General features: G+C 36.4%; 1 protein-coding gene across 1 annotated transcript in view; it reads left to right on the top strand.

Annotated features, from left to right (window-relative positions):
• The window catches only part of MGAT5 (alpha-1,6-mannosylglycoprotein 6-beta-N-acetylglucosaminyltransferase), a 132,214-nt gene that overhangs the window by 82,097 nt on the left and 37,451 nt on the right, over window positions 1-12,666 (top strand). Inside the window, exons 8-11 of the mRNA XM_062579271.1 lie at window positions 8-177; window positions 1,038-1,172; window positions 7,606-7,739; window positions 11,696-11,829. Coding sequence (XP_062435255.1) covers window positions 8-177; window positions 1,038-1,172; window positions 7,606-7,739; window positions 11,696-11,829 — 573 coding nt within the window. The remainder of the gene's footprint in view (window positions 1-7; window positions 178-1,037; window positions 1,173-7,605; window positions 7,740-11,695; window positions 11,830-12,666) is intronic.

The following is a 12,666-nucleotide window of genomic DNA, read 5'->3' as shown; positions in this document are numbered from 1 at the left end:
CCCCCAGATTCTTGTTCATTTGGGCCTTTTGACAAAAGAATCTGGATTCAAGATTGCAGAGAATGCATTTAGTGGTGGCCCACTTGGGGAACTGGTCCAGTGGAGTGATTTAATTACATCTCTCTACTTACTGGGACATGACATCAGGATTTCAGCTTCACTGGCAGAGCTCAAGGAGTAAGGAGATTACTTAAAATTTTGAAACTGGAATACAAAAGAAATTGTAAACTCTTGAAACCTCTGTTAGCCCAGGATATAATTTCTTAAACCATAAAATGAAAGTGATAGTTCACTGAAAAGACAATGAGATTATTTTCATGAGCTAAATATATATGGTATGAAAAGGATAATGTGTTTTCACTGTGACTTCAGGTTCCGGCGACTTTGTAAATGAATGCTGGAAAACTCAAAATAAGTAACTTACCAGGTGTTTAAGTAACTGTAATAAGAGGTGTTACAAGCTAGCCTAATTCTGTGTCCTCTTCTTCAGTTTCTGCTATTCTTCACTTGATATTTATTTTTCAATTAAAAATGTAAATTCTTTTAAAACGTTATTTTTGATGCAGTTATTTGTTTATGTTTGGTCAAATTACCACCTCAGTTGTCTCTGTCTTTCTTGTTTATTAGTCCAGCGTAGTATGTCTGTTTTAAGCTTGAGCATGTAATCTTCTTTCTGTAGTTCTCATTTTTATGGAAAATATGACAGTACTGTCTTACATGGAGCTCTTACATCATAAAGCTGTCAAAAGAAGTCAGTACTTATTTCTGCTCATTCCAAAATACCTTCTTTTTAAACCTTCCACCTATATTATGCTCTTGTTTAGACTAGATGAGGTTTTTAATGAAAACTGTCATCTTATTCATGCATAAACAGTTTTTTAATAAATGCCATTTGAACATTCATACAGGGGTCCTGATTTAAAAAAAAGGCTATTTTTTGAAAGGTGAATTATCACTGTAAACAGTATTATAGCATGAATTCAAGGTATTTTTGAAAGTAATACTTTTACATATTCTTTCCTTTTTTTGTTGTTTAGGATTATGAAGAAGGTTGTAGGTAACAGATCTGGCTGCCCTACCCAGGGGGATAAAGTCGTAGAACTCATTTACATTGATATTGTGGGACTCACTCAGTTTAAGAAAACTCTTGGTCCATCATGGGTACATTACCAGTAAGTATGACATTCATCTGACCTCTTAGTTGTTTTGGTAAAGAGCTTTTCTTGAATGGCTCATGCAAGTATACAAAATACTGAAGTGAGTACAGCTATGTGAAATTGAATTTATTTTAAAGTAAAAATGTAGCTGTGTGTTGTCCTTCAGCTTTAAGAATAAGGAGCTCTCTTAGGAATAAGTTGCATACCATCTTTCTCTCCCTCTGCCAACTTTGGAAGACAGCAGCTTAGACACTATAGTATTTTCAAACATTTTAAATATTATTGTATTACATTATCTTGTTGAATCAATGTCATTGTTTTCTTTCCCCCTCTTCCTTATTACCCCCCCCCAAATTTTTCTCCCTGATTTAGTAGATGAGCTGAAAGATGATCAGATGTAGTTTTTTAGTTGAAATACTACATGTTTGTTTGCCTAACAGTCAGTGCTTGTAGCCATACTGAAATACAGATTGACTGTGGAGTACTAAATAACTGGAACAATGTGATTTCTTTTCTGTCCCTTCCCATAAAATGCTGAGAGGGACTCATCTTCAGGGGTAGGTCTGAAAAATAAACCTGCTGGTAACTGCAGTTGTTGCTTCTATAATCTATAAGCATTCTTTCATTAAGAATGGAAGATGGAGGTCAGTAGAAATTAGTTTGTATAGCCTTCTTTTGAATGCAGTTTTCCAGATGCATTTCGTTTTTGTCAGTGATCATAAATCAGCAAGTCTCACATGTTGTTCTAACATATATCTACATCAAATGAAAACAAATCTAACTCACTGTCTTTGATTTTTCTGTACCTAATCAAATTAGTGATGTTCAGAGACCCATATAGTCCAGTAAATCCCACTTAATGGAGAGTATTGAAAGGTGGTCTCTGAAGGCAGAAGAATTATCCCTACCCCAGGATTTTCCAGAGCATTGCCTCTTTTCAGCATGATTTTACATGGGACTAGTGTGATCAACACTGCAGATGAGATCTTAGTATCTTTTTTGAAATAGAGAAATAAATGGATATTTTGTTTAAAGCAGCCTGCTAATAAATCTAATCCTATTTTTTACTGAGCTACAGTTGGTTTTCTGTCTGCCAGATGTAATTTTCATTAGGTGATAACATGCAGTATTGTGGAAGGGATATAGAATATATTTATAATTTAAAAATGTTTTTTCCCCTCTTGCTTTCAGTTTCCTGTTTGGTGTATTCTGTAATGAAGATATGGAAAAAGGCCATGACCTGAGATTATTAGATTAGTTGCTCAATTTTTCTTGTTTATTTCATGAATCATTAAATCTTAAACTGTCAATCTAGTTTTCATTGATTTCTAATTTGTGGTAATGACTGATCTTTTTCTGGTTTAAGAGAGTAAAATTAAATTTAGCTCTAAACAAATACTTTGCGTAGTATAGGAGTTTTTGTTATGCTTTTGAAGAAGAAAAAATATGACTTAATGCCTTTTGTTCCACAGCATTAGATTTGTAGGGGTTAAAAGGACCTCATGAAGCCCATACCCCTGCTGAAAAGTTGTATTAGCTGTGTTTGTCCTTCTTGAGAGATGTTTGCTGAATCTTTTGTTGAAGACTTCAAAAGATGCCCCGGCCATTGTTTTACATTGTTAAACTTTTCTTTAAAACATTTTTCTTGGCTTGATTTCTTACAAACTGCAGTTTAAGCCCATTAGTACTTGCTCTGTCCCCTACAGGGGTCTGAAGAAAAATTACTCCCTTTCTCTACCAACACTTAGAATATTTTCTATTGTACCTCCATTTCAACTTACTTTTCTTCAAAATAAACAAATTCAGGGTCTTGGATTGCTCCCTATAGTTCATGCTTTGGAGGCCTCTGATCAGGCTTGTTGCGTTTACCGGGGTTCTCTCTAATTAGCTGATAGTGTTCTTGAAGGACAGGGTGCAAAACTGGATGCAGTATTCTTGCAGAGACTTTACCAGAATCGATTAGTGCAGAACTAATTCATAGCTTCGTGCAAGATATCTCCTATTTAGTGATCCTGTTGCAGTGATTTTTCCTCTCAGCATCATGAGTTGCCTCATAAACTTTGTCATAGTAATAAGAATTTGCAAGTTAAAATGAGAAAGTCCAGTATAAAAAACAATGTTGACATACGTTGTTGATTTCATTCTAGAAAAATCAACAGTATCATAAATAAAGCTGCTTTCTAGCCCTTGTTCTTTAAAAACTTTGCTTCACTTGGTAATATTTAATATCAATAGGAATAATTCTTTTGTTCTTGAAAGACGTGCTTTCCGTTATGCCGTATACCTTTTCAGGAGTGCTAGTCAGCTCAGTCAGTTTTAGGCAAGCCAGACTCAAATGTGAATAAATTAAATCTTGTTGTTTATTCACTTCATACTGGAATAAAGTAGTAGAATAAAATTATACCTTCAAAACGGTCTCTCTGGTATTAAGTACCATAAATTCTTTGTGAGAGAACTTGAACCCTGAGGAGATTGCTGATGATTGCGAATCAGGTTTCTGGAATTGCTCGCTCAAAAAGAATGACCCTGCTGCTGTGAGAGGTGAATGTTTCTGAACGACCAAAATGCTGTTTTATACATTTGAAGTTTGTAGCACCAATGACTCTGGGTGGTATGTACTTTATCTGTGGTATCACTGGTGCTGTCAATAGCATGAGTGCACCAAAACAGACCTTATTTTTTGAGGGTACCTTACTTTGAAACAGAAGAATGCGTGGACATGCTGTGTATCTCAGTTCTGAAGCCTGGATATCTGAAAGTAATTTATGTGCAATGAAGCAACAGGCCCATAAAAATGCTGAAGGATCTTGTCAAGGAAATATAAAAATGAGTGGCTTAATATAGTTTGAGAAGTACAGCTCATTGCCTTTCTTAGCACCCGCATCCTCCATACAGCACATAAGAATCTGGGATTTTTTTCATTTTTTTACAGTCTTTCTAGCAATGACTCATTCCCATATGCCAGAACTCTAACTGGCTTTATTTTTGAAATAAATTAAAATGACAGGTATCATGAAAAATGAGCAATATCCTTGGTGCTTATATGTTCTGTAGAATATATTTGTTTTAGGAGGAAATTTTTCTGACTAAATTTTTACATTTAAAGTTCAAGTACAGAGTTGCCTGAAAATTAACGTGCGCGTCTGCAGAGATTGCTGTCGGCAGACACAAGCCGCTGCTGATGTGAACGGGCTGGGACCAGGCCAGAGCGGCCCGGAGCCGGCGTGTCCGTGCTGGCACGGTGCCGGGCCTCCGCTCAACGCGGCCGCGAGCTTCCAGCCTCGACCTGGCTGCGGTGTGGCCAGCTTGCTCCCGACACGTGTCCTCGGTCAGTCTGCAGCCCCTGGCATACGCGTACCCTGTATTTTATGGTTTACTCCGGCATAGCCGCAGTGACGCGAGCTGCTGGGTGGTGCTGCTAGTGCAGGTAAAGAAGTGTAAGCAGAGAAGAATTGTAACCTCAGGAGGAGATGAATAAATCTATATAGGTACTTCCAGTAGGGCTGCCCAGTTATGACTGTGCTATGTCCAACATTTATGGAAAATTAGTTACTTTAGGAACAGTGCTAATCCTGGGTTACTTTTGTCCTTTTTTTCTTACAGGCCCCAATGTTTTCGCTTATAATATATTAGACTAAAGAAAACAATGTGGATGTTTCTATAAGCAGTTTGCTACTCTTGTTTGTTTTTTGTTTATTTGTTTTTATTTTTTAAGAAATCACATATGGTGTATAAAAATCTTTTGTAGCTGGAAAGTGCTTTCTGGCACGCACAGTGTAGCATACCAAGTGGTGTCTCGCTAGTATGGCCAAGCACCGCTCTCAGTATTCTATGACAGTGAAGTCTCTTGCTTTCAAGAGCAAGAGAAGTGAGAGAGATTTCGTACTTGGTTTTAAATAGTACCTGGTTTTAGTGGATTAAACAAAACATATGTTTATATATTCAGTGATTTCCTTAACATTTAAGAATGGTTCAGTTTAGCATTTTTAAAGAGGGGATATACGGCTGTCTGGTTTTTGAACTAAATTTATTTTGAGTCAACAAAGCATTTCACTGAATAGTCTCACCAGTCTGACACCGCTTCCAAGGCACACTGTAATTCTCTGCAACTTTGCTAAAAGTTGCTCTCTGCTAAAGCAGGGGTGACATTTTGGGAAGGAAGGGGAAATAGAGTGAAAAACTGAACTGACATTCAGATTGAATTTCATATTGTTTCTTTTTGAAACAATAATTATTTCACTTCAGAAATGCTAAGATATTATATGTTGAATTGTTAAATTTAAAGAGATTTAAACAGCTAAGTGAAACAAAAAAACGAATATGGTACTTTCCCTGTTCTTTTCTGCTGCATTTCAGGGGTTAGAAATTTTTGACGTCTCATACCGTTTCTGCACACGTTCTTTCTGCTATGATCTTTTTCTCTTATCTTTCTGACATTCTTTGCCCTAATCATTTAAACATATGCTTTGTTTTCCTTATGTCCTGATTTAGCTTACTGCCTGTTGCAGCTTCCCTCCCATTTCCTGTCCTGCTGCTTCCGAGACCCAGTGCATACTGGGTGTAGTTACCCGTATTGCTGTGAGCAGTTAGTGCTGCATACCTTACATCTCAATACAGAGGAAAAATTAGAGAGGAAACAAAGCACGTGGAGATGATAGCATGCAATTTAATGCTTCTTATATACATGATTGACAAATTCCAGTAGTGTTGCAGTTTTTCAGTAGCCTTTGCCCATTTTCTCATTGGTCTGCACTCATGCACCTGGCCAAAAGCTGTGTATTTGATGAGATTTCTGCTTTAAGGCCAACCAAGAAACAAGAGAGCTTTTATTACTGTCTGATTCATCACTGTTTTGGTCCTACTGGAGTATTTTGTATGATGCAGAGATAATTGCCACTGTTATAAAATATTTTCACTGAGAACAGTTGACATAAAACACTGGATTGCACAACACAGAAACTGATCTGTCAGCTTTGTTGTTCGGTGAATCATAATGTGTTGTCTAGTTTGACTTTCATTTTTCTTGAAAGATCTTCATAAGGATTTAAAAAAAATTTTTTTGCTCTATTCTGTATTCTGAAATACAAAGGCGGAATTTCATATTAAAGTGTAAAAGTTGCTGTTGCTCTTTTTTTTCCCTGAGTTTAACAGATACCTAAGTGAAAGGAACATTATATAAGAAGTCTATAAATGTATCTTTGGCAATAAGTTCATGGACCTTTAGAAGCCACAAAAATGGTGTTTTACTTAAGCGAATGTATATGGGCTTGAGACATGGGAAGTTTTGAAGACTGAGAAATACAGCCATTTGTTACTAGAAACCTTTGAAGCTTTCTCCTTACCCTGTCACCCATGTGCTTGTGTCTCTTTTTTAGCACATACAAGCCCTGTGGCATGATGTGCAGTGATGGAGTTCGTGTCTTCATAGCATAATGCAACGTGGCATGTGACATCCTACACATTCTATGTAAATTTCTTCCCAAAATACTGTTTGTGGATGCTGAAAAATGGTGGGGACAACTTTGGATCCATACAATATAGATCACTTGCAGTGAAGCTAGTGATCAGTGTGATGGGCCCCCAAAAAAACTCCTGCAGTAGCAAGCAATATCAAATGTTTAGAGACTGCATTTTTGGAACATCAATTCTGGAATCTGTCTGCTGCAGTGTGCCCTCTTCTTCATGTTAAGAGTTTTGTCACTTTTCAAGTGTTCTGGACCCTTTTTGAAAGCAACAAGTCATAAAGTAAAATTTTTTTCAAGGAATTATCAGGATTTTAAGTAACAGATTTAATTTATTTCTTAACTAGACCCTTTATAATCCACTGCCAAGCTTTCTGTTTTTAGGTCAGGTTGTTGTAGACTTTTGGCTTCTGTATTGTTTCTTCAGAAATGTGATAAAATAATTCGTAAACAAATAAATGTCCTGTCTGACTGCAAGTGGTCAGCATATTAAACTTTTCAGTGCTTCAGACCCAAAATCAGAATCAGGAGACAAAATAGGCAAAGTACTATCTGCTCTGATCTTCTTGACATGTGACCTTTGGCTGTTCTTGTAGTAACTCATGAAAATAGTAGGAAATGGATGAAGGAGAGTCCTCCTTTTCCTGCCTAAATTCTCCTGCGGAGCTTCAAAAATGTAGATGATCACTGTAGCATTTCTGTAACCTCTACCTAGGTGGTCAAGCATGACTCCTTTCGGTAGGACCAAAGAAACTGAAAATAAGCTTCAGGGTTGCTATTTGAATGTCTGATGTGTCCTGGAATTTTCTGATCATTATGTCTTTGTGAATGTAATATGGACAGAAACTTGAATTTAAAAAGTAACTTAAGCTTATACATCATGCATAGTTGCAAACGCAAACAAATCTTACTAATTATTGTAACTATATTTATTCATTTATATACATGTGTATATATGGCTATAGATTTTTTTTTCTTTCTTTCAGGTGCATGTTAAGAGTTCTGGATTCCTTTGGAACTGAACCAGAGTTTAACCATGCCCATTATGCCCAATCTAAAGGCCACAAGACACCGTGGGGAAAATGGAACCTTAATCCACAGCAGTTTTATACAATGTTCCGTAAGTATCCCTGGATTCAGAAATAATTTGGCACTTAAGAAAGGAATGTTCTCATTGAGAAGATTTTTTTTTGTATTATTAGAGGATAGTTCATGGCAGGGAGATGGGATGGTTCATAATTGCCTGTAAATTGTGCAAAATGTCTATAGTGCTTTCATCCAGAGATCAGAAAAGCACAGTATGAGATTTTATAAATAATAGCAGAGAAGCTTTATCTCAGGAAACCTACAGGAAGTGGTAGCTGACTTTTCCTTCAAATATCTCTGAGTTTACTTTCCTTACTTTTCTTACTTTAACTTACTTGAACATGAGTTTGCTTTTCTTACTTGAGGCTTCTCAAATCCTGCTACATTGTGATAGATTATTGAGGTACTTGCTAGAGTGATTGCAGTTTTATAAACTACATTGTTCTTTTATATAGTCAAGTTAAGCTGAAGACTGACTGTGTTGTGTCTACCTTTTTCCCCCCCAACAACTGAGCAGCACAATTCCTTTTCTATTTCTTTACTTTAAAAATTCATAAATTGGTACTCAGCAAAAATGATTTTTGTGTCCATAATTTTTTGGCAGATACTGTCAAGATTATTATCTAACTTGTTTTCCTTTTGTGAGCATTCATCCTGAGGTGAATTGATTCTTATTGATTTTTATTCAATTTATTGAATATCTTTAAAAAATTAGGATGTGAGAGTAACTAAATATTTGAACAAATCAAAAGTGGATTAGTGTATTTCAGTATTGTTATACTTTTTTGAAACATCATTAAATATCTTCCAAATAAATGAACTAAAACAGGAACACAGCAAAAACAGTCTCTGAATTGTGTATGAATTGGGTCTGATTAAATGTTTCGGTGGCCTGCTCTGGCCGTAGTCTTTGATTTTGTGAGATTAGGTTCTACAGTTGAAGGATCTTTTTTTTTCCATGTAGTAGTAGTGGCTATTCAAGTTTATTATCTCTGGAAGGTTCAAAAAGACTCACCACACTGAGCCAGCTTGAGGGGAGCAAGATTTAGGGAAAAGCAAAGAGCATGTTTTGTGTACTTACCTCTCAAGCCAAGCCTATAAAGAAACTCTTGATAATGCCCAGCGTGACCCAGGAAGTTTGGGATTCCATATCTAAAACCAAGGCCAGAACCAAGGTTCTCTCTGAACAGACCTCACAAGTCTTTCAAACTTTTCACTCTTCGTAACAGAAGTATACACACTGGTGTCTAGCTGACATGCCTTTGAATTTAGTTACCCTGTAAAATTCTTGGAAGAGACATATTTTGTCTGTCAACATTTTCTGTGCAAGTTTTTCCAGAGAAATATAAGTGAAGGTTGTTCAGCAGATAAAAGACGGCATTCACAGTTGTTTAAAAGCAAGTAACAAAAAGTGGAGTGAGGAAATGTGGCTTGGAAGTAGTTGCAGAGTTTGTTCCTGAATGGTAATAGACCATCCACAGCATGTGTTCCACATCCACAGAATTTGCTTTTCACTTCCTGAGACCTTAGCTAATATTTGTAGGTTTATGTCCTAAAGGGAAGATGAGCTCTAGGCTTGATTGTACCGTGTTTAAGTAGTCTAGTTGTTCAGAAATTTGTGTGTGAGGTCCTGATCAGATAGTTGCGTGAATGCTTGTGGTCCAACTGTGTGCTATGGGTGTGCTTTCCTCAACCCCACTCTATGAAATGTGAAGGAAGGTAAACTTTTTCAATAGAGAAATTCTCTGTTATGTCACCTCTGTTGTAGGTGACATTCTCATGTTCGGAGCAAATTGGTTCATAATGAATTATCGGAATAGTAAGACTATGTTGGAACTTAAAGAAATAACCATTTCTGGTTTTTAATACTAGAAAGGACTGCTGTTCTTCCCTCTGCAGGAAGATTGCTGAGTAGATTACAAGCAAACTTGTTCTGAAGCATGAGTGATTTCAGTGCAATAGATTTTTCAATAATTTTTCTTCCTTTTGTGCTAGACACAAAAGAATTGACAAGTTTTGTGATATTTAAAATTTGTTTGTGTTTTTTTCCCTCTATTGCAGAGGTAGCACAGTCTTTCATGGGTTGTGATTAAAAAGTTTGTTATGCATCAGTAAGGATTTTATCCTAGGTTGGAACCTTGAACATCTTCCCAAGAGCCACAGACTCTTACTATGTTTTGAGGACTCTGGTTATAAGGGCTGAAGATTACTAGTGAACAACAAGCAAGCAGTATACTAACTTGTGGTATATTAGCAAAGTGCTTCACCATGTTCTCTGAGTCTTCTTGAAGCACAAGCTTTTCCCCTTTTTATATATTTTTGCTTAAATTCTTCTATGCAAAGTAACAGCACTAATGCTTTTAAAAAGTACATGATCTTGCTTAAATATTCTTTTGAATGCTTCCTGTCAGTGATCTTTGAGGCAGTGAATACCACTACTTGATCACAAATGCTAACTGTAACAAAGATTTGTTTTTTCTTTTGAGTATGTGCTTCCTTGTTTCTCCTTCAGATGCGATCTGTTATTCAAAAACATGAAAGAATGGAAAAATGCTTTTCTGAGGCATATTTGCACTGTGCCATTCATTGTGCTAAATTCTAACAAGTCCTTGGATCTGAGTGAGTGCCTGGCTGTTACTGAGGATTTTTTTGTGAAAAAGAGTAATTGTATTTAGAAAGACTAAATCTAAAGACAGAGGATAATGTACACTGTGTATGATTTCTTTGTTCTACTGCATTATCTAGTTGGCTGATTTTCAAGAATCAACAAGAAAAAAAACCTAATAATTGCAATATATTTTTTTTTTTCTTTTAGAACTTTGAATATAGGTTTAGCATGGCATGTGTCATGTCTGCCTGGGGTGGTGGTGGTCTTTTTGTTTTGTTCTTTCTGTTTTTTGTTTTGATTTGTTTTTTTTCCACTTGGGCATCTATGCTTACTAAGAAGCTTTCAACTTGCATGACAGAATTAAAAAGGGGAGGCTTATGTAGGAGTTCATAGTATTTATTGCAGCATATTTCTATGTAGCCCTGGGAGGCTACAACACCTCTAGATATGCGTAAAATCTGTCTCAAAATGTGGGGGAGGTTTATACACTAGGTATAGCTCTTAGCTAAAGCCTTGAACACTAGAGACCATCCCTAGAATTAAGCACACCATGGAAAAAAAAGAAAAGGAAACTTGGTTGTACTGAGCCTGCAGCTATGTCTCCTCATAGGAGGAGAATAGTGGCTGGCATTACTGGATGTCGCTGCTGCATAAAGACCGGTAAAGACAGAGAATAATATAGAAGAGTTCAGAGTAAACTGCAGCTCCTGTGCAGGCATTTTTTTTTTCTGGGAACTGGATTAATGCAGAACTTCTGCTAACTTCTTTAGCTGTCACCTTTTAGTGTTTTATGATAGATTTCTGAGTGAATTAAACAATGAAAACTGTATTTTGATTTCTTGTTTTGTATGACTTTATAGGCTATTATTCAAGGTGGATGCATAATGTACAGTGAGTTGGATGTTTGGGGTTAGCCCTTCCGACACACGAGATGAACCCAAAAAGTTACTTAAGTTTATTTATGCTATTCATCAACTTACTTTGTTTTAAAACATGTATACAGTGGGGTTTTTTTTAACTGTTGGTACTGTGTCCTCTGAGATTGTCAAGCTGAATTCCTTCTGGTTCTCTTATCTCCCACAACAAAGCTGAGCACACAGAAACTCATTATCATTGGCCTATGTCCAGATACAGAATTTTTATTGTAGGCAGGAAATGAGCCAGAAAATAACTGCTTACTTCAGTAGATGTGTGCAGCAGGACTTAATGTTAATAAGAATTATTAATAATAATATAGCAAACAAATGTGTATCTCAGTATGTATGTATAGAAGTGATCTATTGAATAATATGATTCTTACAACTACTTTTCTGCCAACAGCCACTCGCTTAAAACATTAAGTGATACTTTAAAAGATTTTGAATATGTTCTATCTCTTACAGCTCATACTCCGGATAACAGCTTCCTTGGATTTGTGGTAGAGCAACATCTGAATTCTAGTGACATTAAACACATTAACGACATCAAAAGGCAGAATCAGTCTCTAGTTTATGGCAAAGTGGATAGCTTCTGGAAGGTGAGTTTTCCGTCTACGTATATGTGGCCAGATTTACTTTCATGAAGATAATAAGGCATAACTCATAACTTAAAGTATCCCTGCTCTTGAAATCTACTCAGCTTTGTTTTTTTATTGTTATTAGAATAAACGTATTTAAAGAATTGAGTTAAACATTTTGGAGCCTTTCTGATGAGGAAACATCTGCGTGCCTTGATCGAGACGAATCCTTTGCTATTTTTATTCAGTCTTCACTGATGGAAGAAAAACTACAAAAGCTTCTAGTGTATGCTTAGATAGGTGCATGGTGTTTGGAGAGTTGAGTGCCATTTCCCTGTTTTGACAAGGGCTTGATTTACATGTCAATAATTAGGATGCTTATTTTGTCTCCATAAAATAATAGAAGTTTTTACAGTGCTAATACCAGGAAAAAAAAATAGAAAATGCAGCAATTGTTTAAAGTAATGGGAATTTGAAGGACTGCATATTTGGCTCAGTGTTGCAGAATGACTTAGTATCTCGCCATTTGCAATCTGTTTTTCTGTCTGCTGAATGCTGAATAGAGCTGGTGTCCTTAATCTGAGTCTCTGTCTGGCTGAGGCTCTTGTACTTTCGGTTCCTGATCTCATTATCAGTCTCTCAGGAACAGCTGGATGTAATGATCATCTATACTTCCTGACTTGATTGGTAGGAAGTACATACCAGCAGAACAACTTGTTGAGTAGTAGTTGGATCCGAGAACAAGATTGTTGCTTGGTCACCAGGATTTTTTAGCTGACATATATATCTTTATCAGTTTATTCAGTCTACATTAATTCAGCAATATGTATTAATAGCTTATATGCCTGGAGGAGAGCC

Source organism: Rhea pennata, chromosome 6 (assembly GCF_028389875.1).
Source record: "Rhea pennata isolate bPtePen1 chromosome 6, bPtePen1.pri, whole genome shotgun sequence".
NCBI lineage: Eukaryota > Metazoa > Chordata > Aves > Rheiformes > Rheidae > Rhea > Rhea pennata.
This window is presented reverse-complemented; position numbering and strand designations above follow the sequence as displayed.